At 49.0% G+C, this 25,830-nt stretch overlaps 2 protein-coding genes across 3 annotated transcripts in view; one reads left to right on the plus strand and one right to left on the minus strand.

Moving 5' to 3' along the window:
- drp2 (dystrophin related protein 2) overlaps positions 1 to 17,074 on the plus strand; it is a 92,076-nt gene extending 75,002 nt beyond the window's left edge. For both annotated transcript variants that reach the window (XM_047038081.1, XM_047037999.1), the window contains 11 exons: positions 1,450 to 1,607; positions 3,686 to 3,852; positions 4,037 to 4,148; positions 5,366 to 5,502; positions 5,633 to 5,698; positions 9,473 to 9,538; positions 11,608 to 11,754; positions 12,695 to 12,935; positions 13,968 to 14,085; positions 14,419 to 14,505; positions 14,751 to 17,074. In XM_047038081.1, coding sequence (XP_046894037.1) covers positions 1,450 to 1,607; positions 3,686 to 3,852; positions 4,037 to 4,148; positions 5,366 to 5,502; positions 5,633 to 5,698; positions 9,473 to 9,538; positions 11,608 to 11,754; positions 12,695 to 12,935; positions 13,968 to 14,085; positions 14,419 to 14,505; positions 14,751 to 14,770 — 1,319 coding nt within the window. In that variant the 3' untranslated portion in view covers positions 14,771 to 17,074. The remainder of the gene's footprint in view (positions 1 to 1,449; positions 1,608 to 3,685; positions 3,853 to 4,036; positions 4,149 to 5,365; positions 5,503 to 5,632; positions 5,699 to 9,472; positions 9,539 to 11,607; positions 11,755 to 12,694; positions 12,936 to 13,967; positions 14,086 to 14,418; positions 14,506 to 14,750) is intronic.
- A 1,069-nt stretch (positions 17,075 to 18,143) lies between these two features.
- LOC124479411 (spore wall protein 2) lies at positions 18,144 to 25,825 on the minus strand. Its single transcript, XM_047038193.1, has 8 exons — positions 25,564 to 25,825; positions 24,509 to 24,688; positions 23,804 to 23,992; positions 22,937 to 23,113; positions 22,638 to 22,779; positions 20,912 to 21,519; positions 20,392 to 20,536; positions 18,144 to 19,610 (listed from the first exon to the last, which is right to left on the minus strand). The coding sequence occupies exons 1-8, from the start codon at positions 25,657 to 25,659 to the stop codon at positions 18,610 to 18,612; spliced, it is 2,538 nt and encodes an 845-aa protein (XP_046894149.1). The 5' UTR covers positions 25,660 to 25,825; the 3' UTR covers positions 18,144 to 18,609.
- Positions 25,826 to 25,830: the final 5 nt, after the last annotated feature.

Genomic DNA, 25,830 nt, shown 5'->3' on the forward strand with positions numbered 1-25,830 from the left:
AGAAGGCTCTCTGCCGCACACACACACACACAGCACTCACTCTCCTCTGCCTTCCCATTTCGATTTTCACTGAACGTTATGTTGTAATATTTCACTGGCCCCCAGCTCCAGGATACAGCGCTTTTAGTGTCTTTGTAACTGCCGTTTACGACCCCACTCTTGTAAATATGTTGGAGAGATAGAGATGGAGAGAAAAGGAGAAAGGTAGAGGGAGAATGAGAGAGGGGGGAAGTGAAAGAGAGAGATAGAGACAGATGGAGGGGAGAAAGAGAGAGAGAGAGAGAGAGAGAGAGAGAGAGAGAGAGAGAGAGAGAGTGAGAGAGAGAGAGAGAGAGAGAGAGAGAGAGAGAGAGAGAGAGAGAGAGAGAGAGAGAGAAAGAGAGAGAGAGAGAGAGAAAGAGAGAGAGAGAGAGAGAGAACGACAGATGGAGAGAGAGAGAGTGAGAGACAGAGGAAGAGGAAGAGGAAGAGAGAGAGAGAGTCAGCACTGCCCACATTCAGACTTTGTTGGCAGCGTGGCGTCAAAGCCATGCCCATGGTCGTTCCATTGCCATCTGTGACAGCTCGTAAAAACTGAATGGCAGCAGATTTTGTGTGTTTTCGAAGGTGAATAGGCCATCTTCTGTGGTGCCCGTGGGTAGAGAGGTACAGGATGGGCCCTATGGCCACGCCAGTTTGTCCAGGTGATTGATCTCACACTTCAGCTCCTCAGCTCAAGGGACTGACCCTCTGAGAGCGGAACAAGGAGGCACATTTGGAGTCACTTAAAGATGCCAGAGGGGCCCTGTGCCCTCAGGTCCCTCTGGCCCGGCCTGCAGGGGCTGGGGCAGGCAGGGGTCCTGCAGCTATTTGATCAGCCTTTATGAAGCCCCGTCTCATGGCTGTCATGCTTCATCATTGCGGTGGCGGCTGACCTCGCCACAGCTGGGCTCATGCGGCCGCTTGAGTCTGCAGTGACATCGGCTCCACCTCCCCCCCCCCTCTCTCTTTTTTTCTCTCTCCCTCTGTCTCACTCTTCCTTTCTCTCCTTCACCCCGTCTCTTTGTCTCTCTCCCTTTTTGTCTCCCTCTGTTTATCTTTCTCATCTCTCCCGCTCTCTCTTTCTCTCCCTCTCTCTCTCTTTCTCTCTTCTTCTCTCTTTCTCTCCCTCTCTCTGTCTTTCTCTCTTCTTCTCTCTTTCTCTCCCTCTCTCTGTCTTTCTCTCTTCTTCTCTGTTTCTCCACTCTCTCCCTGCAGACCTCTGCCCACCATGAGAATCCACCCACCCACATGTGACCGACTCCCCTCAAGTCACTTTCTCTCCCCTGTAAAAGACGATGCACAATCCCATACATACATACTCAGCACTGTGGCTTTCGTCTTTCATGGACATGTGCGTGAAACACACACACACGCCAGACAACACGTACCTAGAAGACCCCCCCCACATGTGAGCTGTGTTGTTGTCAGACCTGTTCAGGCAGGTGGCGGGTCCTAGCGGCCTGACGGACCAGCGTCACCTCAGCCTGCTGCTCCACGAGGCCATCCAGATCCCCCGGCAGCTGGGGGAGGTGGCCGCTTTCGGAGGCAGCAACGTGGAGCCCAGCGTCCGGAGCTGCTTCCGCATGGTGAGAACACGCACACACACGCTAACACATGCACACATACATACACACACAGTATACGGACACACGCATGCACGCATGCACGTGAACAACACACCGCGAACACTCGCGCTCGCACACAAAATGGCAAAAACAGGGACGCAAACCTTGCGCCCAGACACGCGTGTGCACATACCACACACACATGCATGCATGCGCATATACCACACACACGTGCATGCGCATATACCACACACACGTGCATGCGCATATACCACACACACTTGCATGCGCACGGCTCCATCTCAGCTTGTGAGCATGTAGCACATGAGGTAGGTTCAGCATTCTGACATTCCATTGCATACATAATGTATCACTGCGAAACGCTCAGGATGTGAACATGGCTGTAATGAGTTTGTGCAGGATACAATCAGAGTATCACACTGAAAATATGGCTGACATGCCCTTTGAAAGATGCATGGTGGAGTTTTAATATTGATGTGATTAGGCTGGGTCAAAGACTGACTTGCAGGTCGTCATCCTTGCAATTTGTGGGAAATGAAGAGACATGCTCCAACTACTGATGTGGCTTTCATTCACATGTAGAGCTGGGTCCTGTGTTCCACAGGGGGCTTCAGGTGGTTGGGAACCATCCTGGTGGCATTTAGCTGAGGGGACAAACTAATTATAGTCTTCCTAGAAGCAGGGTACAGGGCTTTTGAAAGATGCCCTTTTTAAACCCTTTAAATCCTGCTGTTACATCCAATACTTAATTAAATCCCACTCTATTCTAGTCCATGCTCCTGATATCAGCTACGGATGATTAAAATCCATTCATTTCACCATTTGCTCCATGTCAAGGCTTTTTACGCGCAGATGAAATATCTGTATAGCGCCAATCAGTGCGCGCCCCAATTGCCAATTTATCACTTGGCGTGGCAATACAGTCAAAGTGAGGAAGCGACTGGCGCCACCGTGGTGGGCGTCAGACGGAGCTCTCTGATGGCGTGGGGGCTGATGGGAGACCCTCGACCAGGAGGGAGCGTTGTTGGCTCCTGTTGACTTACAGTAATTAGGCCCTCCACCTATCTGGAAACATACCTAACTGGTGTGTGTGGCGTCGTGTCCATACCCTTGTGGGGTCCAGAAATCTCCACAAGGAAAGTAAACAAAGATTTTATTGTACCTTGTGCGATATTTTCTTGGTTCCCACAAATGATTTAGCTTAGTATAACAGAACCAAAAGGTTTGTTGCAGTGTGCGGATTAATATAGTCAACAGAGAGCAGTAAAGTGTGTCTAGTGTGTTCATTGTGTGCTCAACGACAGAGTTTGCTCAGTAAAGTCATATTTTGTCCATCATATTCAGTAATGCTCCATTGACATTTGGTCTTCCACACAGTGTGAAGACTCCTCAGCTGTGGAGCACTGCCCTCTCTGGGGATCCCACACTTCAGCAGACCTCTCAAACACACACACACAAGCACTCGCACACAAGCACACACACACAAGCACTCACGTTAATTATGCTGCTTTTCCTAAGCTAGGGAGGATACCTCCGGGAAATCAACCTTTTAATGCATCTCTGATGCGCACTTAATGAGAATTTAGCACATTACAGATATTCCGTGCATGGCGAGTCTTTGCTCTATGAGGCTGACTTCCTGTTTTTTCTCTCTCCCTTATTTCTGAATCACTCAACAGGTTGTTAGCCAAAGTCCAAATACTAGTGGGGGATATTGATTCGTGTTTTGTCTGTTTTGGTTGAAAGTGTACATGCTTCTTTTGATGTGAGTGTGACAGAAATACACCAGTCAGCCATGCTTACCTCCTTAACCCTCGCCTCATCTCACATCCCGCCTCCTCCTCCTCCTCTCCTCCCCCCTGTTCTCTCTCTCATCCCCATCTCTTTGAAATTCAATTTTCAAAGAAAATCAGGTGGGGACAGGAGAGTGAGAAAGCTTAATGACACATGGGAGCGGCAAACCTTGAACAGGCGCTTGCTGTGTCTCTCTCCCGGTGTATCTCCATCCCACTCCTCCCGGGCTGTGTTTAGGCCTGGGTAATTACTCAAGCTGTCGCTGCATGTTGCTCCCGTCCCAGGCCCCGGGGAAGCCAGCCATTGAGGTGGCCCACTTCCTGGAGTGGATGAGTCTGGAGCCCCAGTCCGTGGTGTGGCTGCCCGTGCTGCAGCGCGTGGCCCTGGCGGAGGCCGCCAAGCACCAGGCCAAGTGCTACGTCTGCAAGCAGTGCCCCATCAAGGGCTTCAGGTGGGTCTGCTGCCCAGGGAAGGGGCCGTGGATAGGGTTAGAGAGCACACACACACACACATGTGTAAACGTAAACACACATACAGTTCAGGGAGACACTTTCTTGTCTGCATTAATCCAGTGTGATTTATTCCTGTTATCATGGCAGCTGCTTCCTGGTCATTATCTGTTCCTTTTCTGACAGGTACCGCAGCCTCAAACAGTTCAACGTGGACATCTGTCAGACGTGCTTCCTAACAGGCCGCACCACCAAGGGCAAGAAACTGCACTACCCCATCATGGAGTATTACACCCCAGTAAGTCCCTGATGGCTGTCAGTTTCAGCCTGTGGTGACAAAGAGTTCACAATGACCCCTCAACGCCTTGATGTTCCCTTCTGCATTTAATGTATTAGCATTAAGATGCATTTAGAAAGTACGCACCCAATGTACAAATGCACCCTGAATTTTCAACAGCAAAATTGGTTGGATAGTTGCTAAACCTAAAACCCAGATGAATAATAATTTCGAGGAAATTTAGGTTATAGAACAATGTCAATTTAAAGTAACAATAGGTAAGATTATTTCCCAAAAAAGAGAAAGATTTTGTCCCATTGAAACATGCTGTGTAAGCTAATGAGGCCCTCTGAGAGTTGTTTAGCAACATATACAGCTCACTGCCAGTGAAATGTCCATTTCTAATTTTTTGGAGTAGCCCGCTACTTTCCAGCCAATTATATTCTAGCAATCTTTTTCCAGCCAATTGCCTTCGGCGAGACAGACTTTCCTCCTTTGGCTTATGTTTTGAAACCGCTGTCAATCAAATTTAAACTGGGAGAACGTGCAGAAGTTCAGACAAGGATTGGAGGTGCTGTTTGTCATATTTAAATTTATTTTGTAAGGTTATCTGTGGCAGCTTCAATATAAACACAGATATTTCCCCTAATTGTAACCTTTATGCAACAATGCATAAATGTAAACACTTAGCTTAAATTGGACTCATTTCCTTCCAGCTAATTTGGGCACATGGAGTACATCACTACGGCTGAACAGTATGGGACTCCCTGAAGTCCCATCAGGCTCTGGCTGGTACACAAATGGAGCACTGTGCCTCCAAAGCTGAGATGATTTGAGAGAGTGCACACAGAGGATGCTCCAGACCTCAGCTTCAATCAATGCAGAGCTGTGAAACATGGCAGAAAGCCATCTGCACAATGATTTTTCTCAGGGCAGTATTTCACTGCCACGCTTTAAGTGCTCCTTGTTGGAGTTTTTGACTTCACCCAGACTCTCCTACCTTTCTGCTGTGTGACTGAGGGAGAGAGGAGGAGCCATCTGGGGCGGAGAGGGGTCAGGGTGGGCTTGGAGGCAGGCAGATGAACGAGGCCTCATCCAAAACCACAGAGCTTACTACTGTCTGGGGGAACTTTGAGGGATTCAAAAGTTGTGAACTTTATCTGTTCGCCTCCCTCGCACTTACTCATGCTCCCCCAACCCTCTTACCCCTCACCCTCATCCTAAATCATGTGCCCTAGACAACCTCAGGAGAGAAGATGCGGGACTTTGCCAAGACGCTGAAGAACAAGTTCAGGTCGAAGCAGTACTTCAGCAAACACCCTCAGAGAGGCTACCTACCTGTTCAGTCTGTACTGGAGGCAGAGAACTCAGAGACGTGAGTCACACACACATACACAGGCGCGCACACACACACACACTCTCATAAACATGGACACGCACACACATTGACACACAGTGGTCCATCGGTTTCATGTGGTTTGTGTGTGTGTGCTCATTGTGACCAGGCCCGGCTCCTCTCCCAAGCTGCCTCATGCAGACACACACAGCAGGATCGAGCACTTCGCTAGCAGGTACAAGCTTCACTTTTCTTTTCCAAAACACAGTCGCAGACAAGCATACACACACTTACAAACATAGACACATGCTGACATATGCAAACACAACACACACTAACTAATGTTCTGCCTTCAAGAGAATGTGTCAACATAATAATTTTTTTATGGCCTGACCTGCTTTGGTAACTGATTCAGAGTAGTATAACTGTCACTGCCTGGTGAGTTGTTGTTAGAAGAAGGAACAAAACAGCCTCTAACGGTGTTCGAACAACCATGTACTGAACAAAACACTGGCGTGCCATGTCAGTTGAATCTTTTCTAACCCACCAAATTATTTGTTGCTCTCTGCCCCACTATTCCATTACTGTTACACCCCCACCCCCCCACCACCCCCACACACACACAGGCACACACACACAGGCACACATACACACACGCACGCCCGCTCCCTTACTGCACTGTGATTGAAATATCGATCTGGCAGCATCGTGGGTACTGAGCTTTGGCCTGAATGGAAGTCTGGTTGACCCTGCAGGTCTCCCCTCTCTTAGTTTACACACACACACACACACACACACATACACACACACACACACAGACAGTACACATACTCACACACTCACAGACACAGTACTGTGTTTGGTATGGTCTTGTCAAGGTTCACCTACCTCTGAATGCCCAGAGGGGGGGGGGGGGGGGTCACTGTGGTGCACCTGGGAGCTGCCAGGGCAGATCACTGTCTCTCTGACAGGGCATAAACAGGCAACAGGCTAACACCCTGCAGTGCTTCATCCAGACCAGTGCTGCCCAGCACAATCAAAAAAACACAGCAAAGATCTCCCACAGTGAAAGAGAAAAGTGTGTGTGTGTGTGTATTGTATGTGTGGAGCTGTGTGTGTGTGCGTTATACCTGAGACATGAACACACATCGCATCCCATTAACACTTAGGAGACACACCAACAAAAGGACAGACCTATTTTCCTGTCTCTCTTCCTCCCTCCCTTTTCCAGCTTCCTACACATCATCTTTTATTCCTCTCTCTGTTTCTCTCTCTCTCCTATTATCTCTCTTGTTCCCTTATTGTCTGCCATCTCTACAAAAGGTTTTTTATGACATCGTCTCGTCACCGTTTCCATTTCTCACTTGCAGCCATTCTGAGTGTTGGCTCACAGTCGTCATTGTCCCTGTTCCAGAATCATTTCACATTTGCTTGACAGCCATCAATTAGAATAATTTGGTTGGCACAGCTACTTGGCTCAAACTGAAGATCCACCAAACTGTGGACTGGCATAACATGCCCGCAGCATGTGCCAGCAGCCATCGCTACATACACCAGATAACCAGAGATGAAGGAATGGGCGGGGCCACATTCTGGTGTCTTAGACGTGAGACGAGTTTACGAAGTCCGACGCCTGATTTATTGGCCTATCAGATTGCACAACGAGAGGCGGGAATCCATGATGGAGGAAGTTATATTTTATGTGGTATGGTTTGGATTTTGTTACTTTTTTTGCTTTGCCCATCTGTCCTTTTGCTGCAGTGCGACATCTTAACATTTCTAAAGAGATTTCTTGAGCTTATAAAGGTATGAACAAAGAAACATTTTAGTAGTCACTGAAGATTTTTTTTTTTACTTGAGCATACCAAATGTGTATGGACAGGTTATTAAAATGACTATGGAGATCAATCTGTACTCTTCAAAATGACTCTTGATCAGTAATTTCTCTTTGCTTAATTTATTTTCCCCCTCTTTCTACCCTCTCTGGTTCTCCTCTCGCTTCTCTCACTATTTCTCTGCAGTGTTGTCCTGGCTGTTAATTTAGTCTCTCATTTAAAAAACACATTAAGTAAAGAATCACATCTCTTTATTTGTTCCCTCCATCATTGTCACAGTCCTCTTTGAACCTTAATGGGGAAATCAAATTGATATCAAAAGCAGGATGTCAGAATTGCGGCTATATTAAACACTCCCTAGGGAGGACATACACATCAAGACAAGGGAGTAGAGGGCTGTGTGTGTGTGTGTGTGTGTGTGTGCGTGTACTTGCATGTGTATGTGTGTGAGGGGGTGTATGTGTTAATCCAGAGTAATAATGTGCTCCCCCACAGGGGAAACGGAGGTATTTGATGTTAGGGGTTGGCTGTAAAGGGGCAGATTTGCTGGCACGTCACACACACTGAGGTGCCAGTGGAGAGGAGTCCTTTCATCATCACAACAGACTCTACATCTGAGATGGGAGGGAGGGAGGGCAGAAGAAAATAGAGAGCTCTACATAGAGATCTCATAGGAATTGACTAAAAAACGTGTTCATTGACTATCACAAGGCAGACCTGGCTTTGTCTTTGTATCATTCTCCCTCACACACACCCAAACACACATGCACACATTCCAAAGCTGCACACACGCCACCTGGGGGTCATAGCCCCTTCCCATCCCACTGTCCCTGAGCAGGTCCAGAGAGGGTCATTGAGACCGTATTACTCCCATCAGATAAATTGGCTGCCTGTTTGAGTTAGGATCTGTCAGCAGGGGGTCTCTCTCTGAGAATGGATATCCTTTACTGGACAGGATGGGAGGACACTGGGAGGGAACAGGATGGAACTTGGAACGTCTTGACAGGCCCTCAATCACTCCATCCATTTCCCCCCTTTTTCTGCCCCTGCATCAGCAAATGAGATTGGAGGTGATGGTGGAGGCTGGAAGCCCATTTTCCGTGCGTGTCTGGTGGGCCATGTAACCTGCTAGCTCCCCGGCTGTTCTGACAGGGCCACCTGAAGGGCCATTTCTGTGCAGGAGACTGAATTGCTACAAAAGCAAAGTTTGTCTATCTGATAAATGCAGAGGACTATTTGCTGTCCGGGGTGCTGGAAACCTTCAGAAAATAGTATCTGTCCATGGTGCTGAAAAGCTCAACTCAAGTGCACTGACAGGCAAAAATTAGGGTTACGGTTGCACTGGATACAAAGATTGGTCACCAATTGCAGACCCTTTAGTGATGTAGTGATTTTTGATATGACCTTTTGTGACTGTTACGCATTGCACAGGTATACATTCATGTGTGATCAATTATATTTCTCTCTCCATTATCTTTCACATATTCACATTCCTACCATTTATGTGAAAGGGTACCACTGGGCTAACCACAGTACTTCTGGTTTCGCTCTACTCCCTGCATTGACCTGCAGTAAACTGTTCTCTGGGTATCTGTCTTTGTTATCAGAGTTGTGCAGGAGTTGAGCAGCTCCAGTAAGGACAAGAGACAGGCAGACAGCAGGAAGGAAGCTGATGTGGGAAGTGGAGAAAGCGCCCCTGTAATGTAGAGAGACAGTTCAGTCCTAGGGGGTTGTTCTAGTCTGCATTGAGTTAGGGCAGGCAGAAACACACACTATATCATGTCAGGAGAAAAGGCTAGTTGAACATCTCATAAAAGATGTATGGAACTTAATAATTGTAGATTTTTTTTCCTCTTGCAGAAGAGAGAGTCAGAGAGAGAGAGAGAGAGACAGAGAGAGAGAGAGAGAGGGGGGGGGGAGAGATGGAGGGGGGAGACAGAGTAAACAATGTTGCCCACACTCCTAGATGCTTCAGTCTTGTGTTTTGTCTGTCGAATAAATTGCTCTAAATGAGATTGACAACCCTGCTGTAGCTTCCATACTCTTCAGGGTTGTATGTTCTTTGTTCCAAATAGAGGCTGCATCTAAAATAGACATTTGTTGTGTTTATAGACTTTCCTCTCAACTGTACTTGGATCTCATTTGTGTGTGTGTGTGTGTTTTATTATAACTAGATTGGCGGAGATGGAAAGCCAGACTTGTTCCTTCTTCACAGATAGCCTGTCACCTGATGAAAGTCTGTGAGTACACTTCCACCCCCACACTCTGAACCCTCTCATCACGGCCAAGACCTTTCACAGAAATACCCCTGTGTGTGTGTTGTCTACTTTCTTTAGTGATTGTGTGTGCCCCTGAATTTATGCGAAAATCAGACATAGCCTTGAGTGTATGAATGAGTCTGACCGTGTGTGCTTAGCACATGTGCATGTGTGTGTGTGTGTGTGTGTGGGAACATGTTCAGGGGGAGGCTGGGCAATCATATAAAAAGATCAGCCAGATAATGAAAATGACCCATGGCAGCGCACACACTCTCCCCTTCATCATATAAAAGTCTGTGTGATTAAGGAGTGTGGCGCAGAGCATAAATATAACAGGCTGCACAGTAGGGTGGAACATGGGGAGGTGGAGAGGCGTGGGTAATGAAATGCCATAGAACAGGAGCTGGAGCTAGAGGCTGGTTAAGAATGGGGCCGTGTTGGGGTGTGGGCTGTTGGGGGGTGGGCTGTTTAGGGTGGGCTGTTTAGGGTGGGCTGTTTAGGGTGGGCTGTTTAGGGTGGGCTGTTTAGGGTGGGCTGTAGGGCGGTGGGCTGTTTAGGGTGGGCTGTTTAGGGTGGGCTGTTTAGGGTGGGCTGTAGGGCGGTGGGCTGTTTAGGGTGGGCTGTTTAGGGTGGGCTGTTTAGGGTGGGCTGTTTAGGGTGGGCTGTAGGGCGGTGGGCTGTTTAGGGTGTGCTGTTTAGGGTGGGCTGTTTAGGGTGGGCTGTAGGGCGGTGGGCTGTTTAGGGTGGGCTGTTGGGGGGTGGGCTGTTTAGGGTGGGCTGTTGGGGGGTGGGCTGTAGGGCGGTGGGCTGTTTAGGGTGGGCTGTAGGGCGGTGGGCTGTTTAGGGTGGGCTGTTGGGGGGTGGGCTGTAGGGCGGTGGGCTGTTTAGGGTGGGCTGTTGGGGGGTGGGCTGTAGGTCGGTGGGAAGCGATGTACTCCAGGGCCCTGAAGTGAAGGTGAGTCAATTGGGCAAGCAGACCTTAACTAACGAATGCCTCAGAAGGGGTCAATTTGGGAAAGTATGGTGGTGATATTGATCAAAGGGTTTGGCTCTGTGTGTGTGTGTGTGTGTGTGTGTGTGCGTGCATGAGCAGAGAGTGAGTGGGAGTTCTTCTCAAATCTCTCCCCCTAACTATGGATGCGATTCGAGACAGATCCATCAAAAGGAGCCTATGTATAGCACAGATAGCTCCTGCAGCTTGTGGCCTTGATCAAAGGGTTTGTGTGTGTGTACATGTGTAGGCAGTTAGTTTGAAGTGTCCATTCATGGAGCTTTTCACTGCCCACCTGTCTGTGAGCCCCTCGGTGGCTTGTCCTGTCAGTGCTGCTGTCTGTGCATCCTCTGTGGACCCCTTGTTTTGTACCTGCATCTGTTGCCTTGGCAGCAGGTTCCACTGGCCACGGCCGGGCCTGGCGCCGGTCTTGCATGCTGTACATGTCTGCCATTGTTGGTCTTTGTGTCTGAGATCTGTCTGGGAGTTTCTGTTCATCCCAGTTTCGGTTCCAGTCCCTGCCCTGTGCTGCTCCTGTGCTGCTCCTGTGCTGCTCCTGTGGTGCTCCTGTGCTGCTCCTGTGCTGCTCCTGTGGTGCTCCTGTGCTGCTCCTGTGCTGCTGCATGGCTACCTGTGCCTCTCTTGCCACGGTGCTGTGTGTTTGGGAATGCATGTGGCTCTGTGTGTTTACCCTTTTATGTTGTGGTTGGTCCTGTGCGTCAGTGTGTGGGTGTTCAGGTGTCCCTGCTGTTTTGTCGTCCTCGTGTTGAGCTGCTGTGTTTGACTGTCCGTTCTGTGCTGTGCTATACTGTGCGATGCTGTGCGATGCTGTGCGATGCTGTGCTATGCTTTGCTTTGCTGTGCTATGCTATACTGTGCGATGCTGTGCTATGCTATGCTGTGCTATGCAGTGCTATGCTGTGCTGTGCTGTGCTGTGCTGTGCTGTGCTATGCTGTGCTTTGCTGTGCTGTGCTGTGCTGTGCTTTGCTGTGGATGGCTCCGTGCTGTGCTGCTGGTGGCCGTGTGGCTCAGTGTGCTGTCTCCTGTGGGGGGACTCAGGGATGAAGATCAGTACCTCCTGCGTCACTCCAGCCCCGCCCTGGAGCAGGACTCCCCCTGCGGTCAGCTCCTGCTGCTCACCCACCTGGAGGGCCAGGACAAGGACGAGCTGCAGCGCACACTGGCACGCCTGGAGAATGAGAACCGGTGAGAGAACCCACCTGTGTGTGTGTATGTGTGTGTGCATGTCAAAGAGAGAGACTGTGTGTGTGTGTGTGTGCATGTCAAAGAGAGAGACTGTGTGTGTGTGTGGCGGCTGTGCAATGCCTTCAGGCAGTTGTAATAGACCAACTGCTGAGCACCCTTGAACATCCATTTTCTATGAATATTTGATCGAGTTGTTTGATTTCATTTGACTTGCTGCCTTTTTGTTAAATGAAGAGAAATTGTGTTTTGCATTGAAACAGGTTCATCAAGTTTACTTACTCATATTGTATTTTGTAATCAGACCCTTTTTCCATCTCATATCCATTGAATGGACTGCTACATCAGCCTAAATGACATCATGCATGACTTTGATGAGAGTAAACAGTTTTTCAGACATTAAATAGAACAATATAGTTCTAATTTCAAATTGGATTGTATGCATAACTGGAAAAAATCCCTCAAGTCTTAAAAATCCTCAGTGTTAGAAAAATAGTTTTCTCTACCCACTTAATATGCTACCAGAGGCAACTTTCCTAGGTATGATTCATCAAAATAATTATTTTCCATCCCCAACGTGCCTGTGACCTTTGTGCCAATGACACAAACATTCCCTCCTATATTGTCCGTACTAAATAATAGGTTTATACCAAGTTTACACACACACAGGCAAACCTCAGGGCTTCTGAAACCTTAACCCACTTCTGTTCTTCTCTATCTCCCTGAGTTTGATGCTCTACAGCCCAGACTGTGGTCTTCATTTAGCACTAGTGCTTGTCCTACTTGACTATATTGGCCCAGAACTTGTGTTCCAATACTGGGGCTCTGACATGGCCTCAACCTGAGAAACCAGTTCATGTTCAGATGATCCAAACCCGACCCGTCCCGCCCTGTGAGGTGAGTTCATCAAGGCGTCCTCTAACAGCTCTGCGGGGGCTCCCAGGGTGCTGCAGGGGGAGTACCGCAGACTGAAGTGGAAGCACGAGGAGGCGGCGTCCTGCCCCCAGCTGACAGACGGGGCCCCAGGCTCCCCCTCAGAGGAGCTGCAGGACGAGGAGCTGCTCGCCGAGGCCCGGGTCCTGCGCCAGCACAAGACACGTCTGGAGACGCGCATGCAGATCCTGGAGGACCACAACAAGCAGCTGGAGTCCCAACTGCACAGGCTCCGGGAGCTGCTGCTCCAGGTGAGGGAGGGGTGGGGGGGGGCTGACGAGGGGAGGGGTGGGGGGGGCTGACAAGGGGAGGGAGGGGAGGGGTGGGAGGGGCTGATGAGGGGAGGGGTGGGACTGATGAGGGGAGGGGTGGGCTGAGATGGGGTACAGGTACACAAATTAGGTGTAATAGTGCAGGCGGGGTGTTCAGTGCAATAGGTTCTCTGTGGATACTGGATATAAACTTAGAAAGACTATGGTAGGGGCGAGATAGAGACAAACCACTCATGCAGGTCTAAAGAGTTGAGAGAGATCGAAAGAGAGAGAAAGAGAAAGAGAGACGAGAGAGATTGAGAGGGAGAAGGCTTCTGCAGAAGCAACAAACAGGAATAGATAGCGATAGAGAGAGAATGGAGGGATGGATTGGATGCTGTAGCCGGCTAAGAATGTTTGAATGGGGAATAGAGAGTAAGCGAGGGAGAGGAGGGAGAGATAATTTGCAGCGCTTTGGGTCAATAAGAGAGGAAGGGGCAAGGAGGAGTAAATGGTGGCAGGGGAGAAAGATGCAGAGAAATACATTTTCTCTGTGAGTCTGTGAGCAGAGAAGGGGAATTGAAATAGAAGAGATCACGTAGTGGAGATGAGAAGAATAAAGCCATAGAATACCCCACATTTGAAGAGTTCTAAGTTGCTTTAGAGTGACAGTGAATTGAACTTTTGTCTACAATTCTAAGGCTATCCCAGACCCACAGTCCCCCAAACTCTGCTTAAGATGTTTATGCACCAAAGATCCGCTTTGAAGCAGGGAATGGAGGAGGGCGGGGGGGGGGGGGGGGTCTGCTCTAGCCTTCTCAATGTCACTATCACAAGGAAAATAGAAATGCCTTTTACATTCTGTAACTGGGTCTGAACCAGCTGCCAGCACAGACTTTCCAGGAAAAGCTGAACTTCAAGTTTCGGGTGTTCCTAGATTCATGTGGATCACAGGAACAACTCCACGGCAGTATCTTTCAGGAGATCAGAGGACATTTGAATGTTGATCCCACCTCTTTCTCCACTCGCCAGCCCAAAGACGACTCTGAGGCCAACGGGTCAGAACCCTCGACCTTGTCCTCGCCCGTGTCTGGGGGTGGCCACCAGGGGGAGGCTGTGAGCAGAGAGACCACTGATACTGAGACAGCAGGTGAGCTAGCCCGGATGGATGCTAGCTGGATAGTACAGTGCAGTATTGGGATAATGCAGCTGTGCTATAATTGTACGCACTTTTGTTAACAAGATATGCTGTAAATAAATGTGTGTTGGGTATGAAAACTAATCAATCTTGCTAACAGAGAGTGCGGTATTGGAAGCTCAAAACCCAACATGTATGATAAAGGAGTTGCACATCCAGGCTTGGATGGAACCAGTGTGGATTAGTGGATTATGATCTGTTTCATATTTTTTACCAACAGTTGTGTGTGTTTGTGTGTGTGTGCACTTGTGCGTGTATATTTGTGCATGTACATGTGTGTTACAGGAGATGACATGGACCATGAACATGACACAGTGCTGCAGCTTCAGGAAGTCATTGAGCAACTTAGAAACGTCTTTCCATCAGAACCAGGTGAGTCAGACCTATCAGATCAGATCGACTCATTCCCCCTGTACAGCACTATTATTTATATGCACATTCCTGCAATCCAGTTGTTAATTTACAAGATTACTATGACAGCAGTTTATTAAACCGTGTCATCAAAACTGTTAGGAGCAGCTAGGTCAATCTGTTCCTTCGAAGCCTCTCACTTTTCTAATGAGAGAGTTCTGACCCCTCTTTTCACCCTGCGTTTCTGCCTTTCATCCTCCTTTTAGGCACGACTTCACTCATCTGACCCAGGGATGGTCCTGGAGAGCAGAGTGAAGCATGCTGGGCGTCCTGATGGCCTGGGCTGCTTGTGGCTGTGGGTAGGGCCTGAAGCCCCACACTAAATCCTCTCCTGGACCTCTGTGTGCACTAACAGTCCAGGCTAAAGGCTAAAGCTAACGTCCAGCCACCGCACTGTGCCTGCTAACCCAGCTGCGGCTAACGTTAGCAGGCAGTACAGCCAAGACACTGTGTTGACCCGAGTTAATGGAGGCTAAGGCAGAAACTGTGTTAGCTAATGAGTTATTAGCTAGCGTTAGCGTCCATCCAAGACACTGTGCTAACCAGCGTCTGTGTAGTCGCCCGAGGTGTGAAGCTTTATATCAGTACACAGCACAACAAGGACCTTCCACAGAAAGGACTTACATGATGCAAAAAGGCAGGAGGATTTCCTCTAGTTTTTTTTCCTGTCAGAATGCCAGTAACTTTAGTATGTTTGTGAGTTTTTCCATTTCAAATGCATTTCAAAACGTATTTTTCTTTTCTTATTTTGGAATAGGATGGTGGTGGTTGTGGTGGGGGGGCGGGTGGTGATGATGCATGTGAGAATGGACTTCATGTGGCTCAGGCTGACTGCAGGGTCTGTAGCTGTGCCGTGGAGCACAGAGAGCAGAGCAGGTTGCTGCGGAGCAGGTGGGACCCTCAACAAGGTTATTTATTTATTATTTTTTTCCATGGGACTCACACAACATCAGTAAGACCTATGATTTATTTAGGACAGCCAAAGTGTCCGCCAGTGAAGCGTTTCTCTGCGCACACACACACACACTCAAACACACACACACACACACTCACATACACAGTTCCTCTGATCTTCCTAAAGTGTCCATGTCTCAAACTGCTCCTGTTTCACTGTCACAGTTAGCGCACATCACAAATACACACACTCACATACCTATGCATGCCTGCAGGCACACACACACACACACACAGTGGTGAGGAACAGAATGCACTGTTGCAGCTCTTTGCCTGACAGGGTTCAGGGACTGGCTTTATAGACAGAAGCCATTTTTGTTCAGTGGGTTTTGTGGAGATGGGTGTCTGCAGCTAAACGGCAGGCTTATTGTGAGCTTTTACCCCTGCTGCGTGCACAGAAGGACTGGCCCCTCAGGCCCAAGAGCTGCTAGACTGCCTTTCTTTCCCCTCCCATGGCGCCATGGGGGGCAGGGAGGGATCCCAGCGCCATATTGTGGCCCCATCCTGAAACAACGCCGGGCTCCTTTCCCCTAGATATAAGCAAGCAAGGATGCTGGCATTTCACCATTCCCCTCCTGGCCTTGAAAGAATACTCACCTATCGTTGTTATTGACCACACTCTCTTGCTGTGCTTTCAATCCCAAAATGCCGAGGGTGTTCGAGCTGGGCTCTAGCCATAATGCGCCTCACAAGGGTCCCATGACAACCCTGTCTAGATAAGAGCACAGTCGACTTGCCTTAACAAGACAGAACCCACTGACCAACTGTCTCTGTGTTCTTCCTCTCCCTCTCCTTCTTTCATATCTGTGACTCATCTGTCTGAAGTGTCAGAACTGATCTTATGCAAGCCTTGATATCACTCTTCATTCTCATATTTGGAGATTTGCATCAGGGCCTTTTGTGCTGCGTTGTGTTGAGGGTCCTGCATGTCGTGCGGTGGGAGATCCTGGTTGTGTAACCGGGTATTTGAGGGTCAGAGGAAGCGAGAGGTTTAGAACCACGACCAGGCACCTGAGAGACTAGTTAAAGAGGTTTAGATCAAACTGAGGAAAGGTTGAGAAGGCGGAGGAGGTGGAGGGCTTCTTCCCACAGGGGAGAAGATCTTGGAGACAAGAGAGGAAAAAGGAAGAAAATACTAAATGTACCGCTGCTGGGCTGAGCTGAGCAGAGCCTTCCACTTTGATGTCCCTGCCACAGCAGACCTTCCAAAGAGCCGAGTTTCTGGAAGGAGGAGCAATCGCTCTCTCTGTTTCTCACCAGCTATTATGACCCAGCAGCAACAGGAAGAGGTTGTCTATGCAGTTTCAGAATGTCTTGATTCCTCTTTTCCGACTCGTTTTAAGACATCCTGAACTTATTATGAGGTACATTTGACTTGAGAATCCCTGCGCTGCATTCGCCAGGCTGTCCCTCCAGGCATAGCGCTCACATTTGACACCGTTCAGCAGCGCGCTGTCTGTTTGTTTTGATGCGGTTGCTAGGGAACCGTCCCCAAGGACGCCACGCCGCAGGTTGCGAGTCGAAGAGGTGGGGCGCCATTCATAATGGAAATGCTAATAACCACATGGGAAAGAGAGAGGGCCTCATTTCCACATCTCCCACCCCTCATCTCCCACCCCTCCCTCCCTCCCTCACCTCCCACCCACACCCGAAATGTTCAACCACCCTCACTAACAAAGCCTGCCACGGTTTAGCCGGCATAGACATCAGCAGTTGCTACATACACCAGAAAGAGTGAGTTGTAGTATGTCAAGCTCTCAGAACAAAGAACAGCTTGCCTCGGAAAAAATGACATTGAATTCAAGGAATATTTACTCTTTCAGCATTTCTTTATTGGTATTCATACATCTCATTACACATTGATGATCCCTCCAGCACACTTGTGGCTCCAGATACATATAGCTCCACCAGCCCAACCCCCACCCCTATCATACCACTGCATACAGTCTGTGATGTGAGATACTGGATGAATAGAAACGGAGTGAACTTCAGATCCTAGTGGGTGTTATAGAAAATATAGGGTACAAAGACAGATAGAGAGAGAGAGGTAGGGAGTATGGGAAGGAGGGACAGAGAGATAAATCATAGAGTAAGTCAACAATAGATGACTATAATAACATATATGTATATGCCCATGTTTTGTCAGTAATAAAACTGAAACTGCTCTCTCTGGCTATCCTGCTGTAGGTCTTTCTAGAACATGCAGAGCTGTCTCTGTGGTAGCCCTTTGAGGGCATCTTTCACACTCAAGATGTGTGTCTGCCACAGAGCGGCTTACAGCCTGGCCGATGTCTCTCTTTCTCTCTCCCTTTGTCTCTCTGGCCGTTTTACAATCCTAACCGTCTAATGTTCTGTCTAGAACCTTCTGTGAAGCGCCACTGGTGGCTTCATGCTCCCTGTAGCGTGACTGAAGCCCAACCAGTTGCACCATCTTCAGCTGTGATTGAAGAGAATGTGTCTCCAGTGAGTCGAGCCACTTCAGGCGAGGACAACACTACACAGCCCCCGATCCTCCTCCTCCCTCTCTGCTGGTTGTTGTTGGTCGACCCTCTGACAGTCATTCTGATTAGGCCTCCATGTTAGCTGTAGACCTGGTGTCCACACACAGGCTGTTTATGGAAGGGCGCATGGTTGTTTGGCTTGTCTAACATGATAATTAATCCTTAACCATGTGCCCGCCCCTCCCCCCGCCCCTATTGGGATCATGACTAACGAGTGTATCTTAACGGAGGGCTCCTCCAATGCAGATTACTACTCATCTAAGGTTTACCACTGAACAGGGGACTTTGTTTTAATCAACCTTACTACGGCTCCTCATTTATGAACTTGTTTGCCTCATGTTTCATTTTGTGTATTTATTTACTGTTCCTCACACTCTGACAGGCCTCCCCCTTTACCCTGGTCCTTTTTATTGTAAAATATTTGTGACAGAGAGGCTTTTTAAAAACAAGTTACTGGCTGCTTTGTACTCTTTGTGTACAGAAATAAAATTTGTATTTGGTATAAACGGTGTCTGTACCCACTGCTATTTCTTTTTGCTATTTCCCCTGTCATTTAATTGAGTTGAGTTATGAGAAAGAAAACTTAACAACAGACATAAGGTGTTGATATTTACTTTTTCTTTTTCTGTTTACGCTTTGATTTTTTGGTGGAGGAATCAATACTTTGTGTGGAGACCTCAGGCTCGGTTTTGCTTGTCACCTCATAATGCTGTTCATCCAAATTCTCTCCCTCCATGTCGTTCCCTCCCTCCACAGGTCTCATCCCTTCTTCCTCCACCTTAGATGTGTTTTTCTGTGTTACTGACTTTTCTCCCTCCCCTGCCACCTCTGGAGCATTCGGGTTAGTCCCAGATAACTGACTCCTTTTAGTCGATCCTGATTGAATGCCTGCCCCAGACCCTGTATTGTCGTTGGTTCCTTTGTTCCCTGGGCCTCCCTTAGCATTTCCCTGTGCAGCACTTGATTGGCATTTGACCTTCTTCCCGCTCTTATCTGCCCCTGATCTCCTGGTAGCTACATTATCTTTGGCTGCTGTGGCTGCTGCTGGAGATGTATCTTCATGTGCTCCTCTGTTATCTGGCCCTGCCTGAGTTTCCCCCAGGACTCCCACACTCTCTGCTTTATTCTCTCCACAGTTTGCCTCCCCCTCATACACTGCCTCACTAAACCTGACTTTGCCTTTAGTCTTTTCCTCCTCTAATGTTCCCTCTGTCTTCTTGTCTTTCGCTTCATCCTCTTTTACAGCGGTCACAGCGCTTTCTGGCACACTCTTTCCACGGTCTCCTTCCTCTCTTCCCACTTTCTTCTTCTCCACTTTTGCCCCTTCTACTTCTTTGGGACCCATCTTCTTCTCCGCTGTCTTGCTCGTCTGCATCTGACTGGCCTTGGTTCCCCCGGGCCCCCACTTCTCCTGGGTGCTGTCCCAGTAGGTCTTCTTCTGCCTCACGTGCTTGGCCCGCATGTTCTCCCCCAACCTCTTCATCTCTTGGCGGACGATGGGTTTAAACTTTGGGTCCAGACGCTCCACCTTGACAAAGTCCCTGCGAGCCTCCTCCTCGTTGCACAGGGCAGAGTGCGCCCTGGCACGCTGGTACAAGGCCTTGATATTACCTGGAGGTGAAGGAAAGGGGAGGGGGGGTTTGAGGGATTGAGATGGGAGGGTTGGGAGGGACATCAAAGGGGGGGTGGGTGGTACAGTGAAGAGAAAGGGTAGATATCAGTGAAAACAGGAGGAGAGAAAAAACAGAATGTAGATGGTGGGAGGGACAGGAGGTAAGAAAGCAAGGAAGGCAGAGGATGTGAAGGGATTTGTGGAACAAGTGAGAGGGAGTGAAAGTGAGATTAAAGGTAGAGAGAAGAAGAGAGGGGGCGAGGAAAGAATTGGGGAGAGGGAAAGAGAATATTACAAAACAGAAGGGAAACAATCAACCTCCCCATATCACACAGCCTCCACAATAAATAATTCAGGTAGAAAAGAAAACAATGAGTTTCACTGGTGAATGTGGTGTTTACGGCTGGGCCCAAAACCCACAAGAGGGAGGGGAGGCTCCATAACAGAGAATGATGCAAGCAGCTCTCCTTGAGATTGAACAATCACCTCTGGCAGTAACATGGCGTGTATACCACACATGCAGCTTGTTCACTTCCACACAACAGGTGGTGTCCAGCTAAACTGAGTGTGTGTTTACGCCCATCTCTCTCTATTTCTTTTTTTCGCCCTCTCTCTCCCTCCTTTTATCTCCCCCTCTCCCTCGTTCTCCCTCTCTGTCCCTCTTTCCCTTTCTCTCGCTCAGTCTTCCTCTCTCCCCTGTATCTCTCTCCCTGCCTCGCCCTCTCTCTCGCCCTCTCCTGTGGCTGGTGTGCTGGTGTGGCCAGCCGTGAGATGGCCTACCTCTGTTCTGCTTGAGCAGCTTGTCGTTGAGCTCCACAACGTGTTGGTAGTCCCTCAGCTCCAGCATGCACTGGCTCAGGTTGAGCGTGAGAGGCAGGCGCACCTTCTCCAGAGACTCCCAGTCCTCCCCTTTATATTTCACCTCCTGTGAAGGGAGGGAAGGAGGGAGGGAGGGAGGGAGAATTGAGACCATTTGTGACAGAAAAGGGGAGAGCAGGGGGGAGAGAGAGAAAGGGAGACAGGAGGAGCAATAAGAGAAGAGGGAGCAAAGGGAGGACGAGAGAGAGACTGGGTGTGAGACAGATATGCTTGGGCGAGCACTGTCACACAGAACTCTCCAAGGTTCTGCTATTTTTAGCTTCCGTCTCCTCTCCCTATTCTATCCGCATACCTACTCTGCTATACGTCTGAACCTTAAGACAAGAACGGTGCAAGATTATGAGTGTGCAAGACGGCTGTTGCCAGGTGACTGTGACACACGTCATCAGATGAGCATGGTGACGAGGACATTGACACTGACCTTGGTTTGAAGGAAATCCACATACTCAAGCGCCTCCTTGAATTTCCCAGAAGCCTCTTCATATCGATGCTCTTTAAAACGGAAGTTGCCCTCGTCTTGCAGGAACTTGATCTGGAGTAACATCTGCTGCCAATCCTTTCCCTCCGTCACGGACGGAGAGATCTGATTGGTCTCTGTCTTAGTGTCCAGACTGCTTTCCACCTCCTCATTGGCTACTTCCGTCTCAGCCTGCATGACTTCTTTGACTTCCTGTTGTGGGTCTGAGTCCTCCCTGGGCTTCCGCCCCTCCTCCACTACGGTTGCTGTGCTCTGATCATCTTCACCTGGCTCTCTCTCTTTACCTGCCTTGCCCTCTTCCACCTCCACCTCCTCCTCCTCCTCCTCCTCCTTGTCATCCTTCTTCTCCGTCTCCAGGATGTTCCAGTACTTCTCCTTCTCCTCCCAGTACTTCTCCTTCATGCGTTCAGACAGGTTCTTCAGCTCCTTGTGGATCAGAGGGGCGAGGCTGATGTCCAGACTGGCCACCATGTTGAAGTCCTTCCTGGCCTCCTTCTCATCCCACACGGCTGCATAAGCCTTAGCTCGCTTGTAGTAGGCTTTCACACAGTCTATGAAGAAGATCAGTATTTTGCAGGGGGTAATAAGAATGAAAGAATGAAGAAAAATATACATAAAAGTCATATTCTGAAAATAAAATACTACATACTCTGGCTTAATGTCACAAAACCCATGTTTACTCATGCACTTTAGGACACAGGGTGTTGAATATGATCGAATAATAGCATTTCTTATTAGCACAGAGCCTTGAATGCTTTTGTGGTGTGTGCTTCCGTGCATGAGTGAGAGAATAACAGAGTGAGTGAATGACTGAGTGATTGATTGAGAGTGTGAGTGTGTGCCCACACTCCAGACCTCGCTTCACACACACCCTTTCACCTGATCCCTCCCTCTCTGAGGAGTGGGCTCCAGTGCCTGGTTCAGACGGTCCTCTCCCTCCTCCTCTCCTTTTCATCTCAGCCCTCCTCTAAATCTTTCATTCTGCCAACATTTAAATAGATTTCCTCATAGCCTCTGGCACTAACAGAACCACTGCGGTGAGGCCTCCTCCATTGAGCACATCTCCAGTAGAAATAAGAAGTCTCTCCTCACTGGGGGGGGGGGGGGGAGTGGAAGAGCAGATTGGAACTGATAGAGACAACAAGGTAGTGATGAAAGGAGAGGAGAGGAGGGGAGAGGGGAGAGGAGAGGGTGCTGGTGTTGCTTTGGGACAGTCCATTTCCATAAGCCTCATTAGTAGGACTGGGACCACTGTACGCACTGGTCTACTGGAGCATGGAGGAGCACTTTTGCAACACACAAACCACACACACAAACCACACACACAAACCACACACATACAAACCACAAATCACTGCAGAGGGCTGAAAAGTGAAGAAGATTCTGCCTCAATGGACCCAATCTCTGGATGATGGCCTCATCCATAAGACAGTGAGCTACATCTACTGTGTCAAAATGGGAGCTCCCATAAGACGGTGCAGGCATGCATGGACAGAGCAACACCAATCCCTTGACGGTTAAATGCCTCACATGGCTTAACATAGCATCCACCGCAGTGTTTACATGCCGTGTCCCTCGCACTGAAACACATGACCGCTGAAGGTGACCTATTCCATGTTAAGATAATGTGTGTATGCGTGTGTGTGTGTGTGTGGTGTCAGGGGTATACCTTTATGCTTGTCCAAGAGTTCCGAGGTGTGTAGTATCACCTCATAGAACTCGTTGAGCTCCAGCATACACTGGCAGTAGTTGAGCACCAGGGGGATGATGAGGCGACTCAGGTTGATGTAGTCCTCATCTCCAGGCATCTCCTACCCACAACACAACACCAGGCGTCAGACAAGGACAGCGCTACACGTTGAGGAGAAAGGGTTTCGTGGCGTCTTTTCTGTCCTTGACGTCGTCTCCCTCCCCGCATCCCCACTGAGTCCTCTCCACGCCCCCTTTCCATCCACCTTTCTTCCTCACCCGTGATTGGACGGTCCTCAGGAGCAGCACGGCCTCCTGGTACCTAACGGAGGCCTCTTTGAAGCGGCCCTGTCTGACCAGGGCGTTGCCTTGCATGTGCTGCAACGGCACTTCCTTCAGCTTTTCGTCTTTCTCCATCATCCATGACTCCCGCTTGTAGGACAAGGGGTCTCCCACCTGGGGAACGCAGGGGCCCATAACAAAAAGGTAAATATCACCCCTACCACATACATGTTTACAAATCTATGCTGTGTGTGTGTGTGTGTGTGTGTGTGAGAGAGAGAGAGAGAGAGAGAGAGAGAGAGAGAGAGAGAGAGAGAGAGAGAGAGAGAGAGAGCAAAAGAGAGAGCAAAAGAGAGAGCAAAAGAGAGAGCAAAAGAGAGAGCAAAAGAGAGAGCAAAAGAGAGAGCAAAAGAGAGAGAGAGAGAGAGAGAGAGAGAGAGAGAGAGAGAGAGAGAGAGAGAGAGAGAGAGAGAGAGAGAGAGAGAGAGGTTGCCGGGGACCTAGTAGCAATTCTTTTTTTTGTTCTGGTGTGAAGCGATTAAAACAACTGGGAAATATACTGTTGTTGTTGTTGTGGGTGCGCTCTCTCCTGGAGGAGGCTGTGTTGTTTTGGATGTGCTGCTCTTTCCGGAGCTACGTGTGTTTGTGTGGAGATGTATGTGTGTGTTAGCAGAATTGTGTACGTGCGTGTGTGCATAATATTAGTTGTTGTCAACTTGTCTGAATTAATATGTTTATATTTTCAATACCTTCTACAGCCTCTAGAGGATAAAAACGTCCTCTGTTCCTCCATGGGTTTAGGTTTCTGCATATCAGTGTGTGTGTGTGTGTGTGTGTGTGTGTGTGTGTCCAAACAGTGCTCACCTGGACCAGCTCCATGATGAAGATGAGTGCCTGAGGCTCCCTCATCAGTTCGTCCAGCTCAGGCCAGCCTGTGGAGCCGTAGTTGAACATGTTCCCCATGCCACACATGTGCCTCTGACCCTCCAGAGGGTCTTTACCCTGGGCGATCAGCCGCATGCTCTTTGACACCATGGGGTACAGCCCTGTGTGCTGAGGAGGCACACACACACACACAAAGACAATTAGAGGAAGTTTGTGTGAAACCACTCCAGGATGTGATTCTTTTTCTCTGACCGATGCCCACTCCTACATACACAGTCACATGCACAGACCTCTAGTTACACACCGCTGTTGAACACACACGGAGCCAGGAGCACTTCCTCACCTCACCCCTGCTGGTATAAACCAACGCCATCTAGCCCCCTAGCTGGATGACCACAATCAATAGTCTCATTTGACTTGCAAATTCATTTTCCTCGTTGTTTATACACAGCATAAACACACACACACAACATTTTGCACAAAAGGTTTCTTTGTTTGGGTTTTTAATAGTCTGTGTAGGAGGCCACATGAGATTGATTGAAATACATACAAGTGAGGAGCAAAAGCCCCCTCATTAATTAAGACCTCATTTGGAGCTCCAGTATATCCTGGCTCTCTCCTCCCTACAGCTTCCTGCGTGTGTGTGTGGGAAGGGGGGGGGGGGGACGTCAGCTCAACACTCACCATGGCGTCACACCAAAACTCGGCCACCTCTCCGACCCTCATGGACATGAGCAGCACCTCCCACACCTCCATCTTGAACATCTTCCCCACGAAGATCTCAGCGGGGCGCTTGGCCAGGCGGCTGTCGTCGATGACCGTGCGCTCAAAGTTGTCCTTCAGAGTTTGGAAATGGAAAACAATCTTGGGGAGAAGGAAAGGAGAAAAAAAAAGAATGTGAGAAAGAGAGAGAGGATTAAGGGGGCAGAGTGGAGGAGCTGGGGTCATGATGTGCCTAAGCTTTTGTCCTGCAAAACAAGTGCACCCACACAGCTCATTAGTAGGTGAATGTGCGTATCAGGGGGTGTATGGCTGACCCCTACCTCAACTCTGTATCATATTGTTTTGGCCCGTATATATTGTGTGATATGTGCACTTTGTTTTGTTTGTGTATTGATCTTAACTACATGGAGGTCTGGGAGGCACCTTGACAGAATGGGAACACAGCTCCACACACACACTTAGACACACACAGCTGGTGAAGGGAGGGGAGATAAACATTGGCACTGTCATGGAAAATGTCATGGTGTGCATGCCCAGGGCCATATGGCTGGAGGAGGACATGGCGCGTGGAGCAAACCTTCGTCATCAGCCAGCAGCCCCACGACACACTGGGGCACAACTGTTCAAAGAGCCATGGATGCCAACACGCCATGTAGCTATTGTGTCGTCCAAATGTTTGCACTGTGTGTTACACACAGATACAGCCTAATCCCCACCACCTCTTCATGAATGATTCAACAGACTCTAATTGAAGGGGCAGTCCATTACAACTCCCTGTAAAAATAGACATGTCTCTATGTAGTATCATTACACACAACTAATTAAACTAGTATTACATCATCGTCGCTCTCCCACATTTCCCGGTAAACACACATTTTATCTGGGTCCAAGCTTATTTATGGTTTATGGGGCAGCATTGTACGCACCCTGCAGATACATTACACGTCTGTCACCTCATTTCCCCAGCAGTGGCTACTTGCCAGTGGGGATATTCAAAGTGTTTTCAGTGATCATACCTTAGTGCTGGGTGGGAAGTGGGGCAGCGGCCCGGTCCCTCCAGCTAGGATCTTCTTCTTGACCCCAGGGTGCTTCAATAGATAGGTCTCCTCCATTTTCCGATAGCTCTTCCTCACTCAAAGCCTTTGTAAGCGCAAGTGTGTGTGTGTGGACCCTGGGGGTTGAAGAGGGGGAAAGCCGTGGTGGGAGAGCAAGTGTGGCTTTGAGAGTATCAGCCTCTCTGCTCGTCTAATTAGCCTGGCGAGGAGGGAGTGTCCGGGCGCCCT

This window comes from Hypomesus transpacificus, chromosome 1 (genome assembly GCF_021917145.1).
Source record: "Hypomesus transpacificus isolate Combined female chromosome 1, fHypTra1, whole genome shotgun sequence".
Lineage (NCBI taxonomy): Eukaryota > Metazoa > Chordata > Actinopteri > Osmeriformes > Osmeridae > Hypomesus > Hypomesus transpacificus.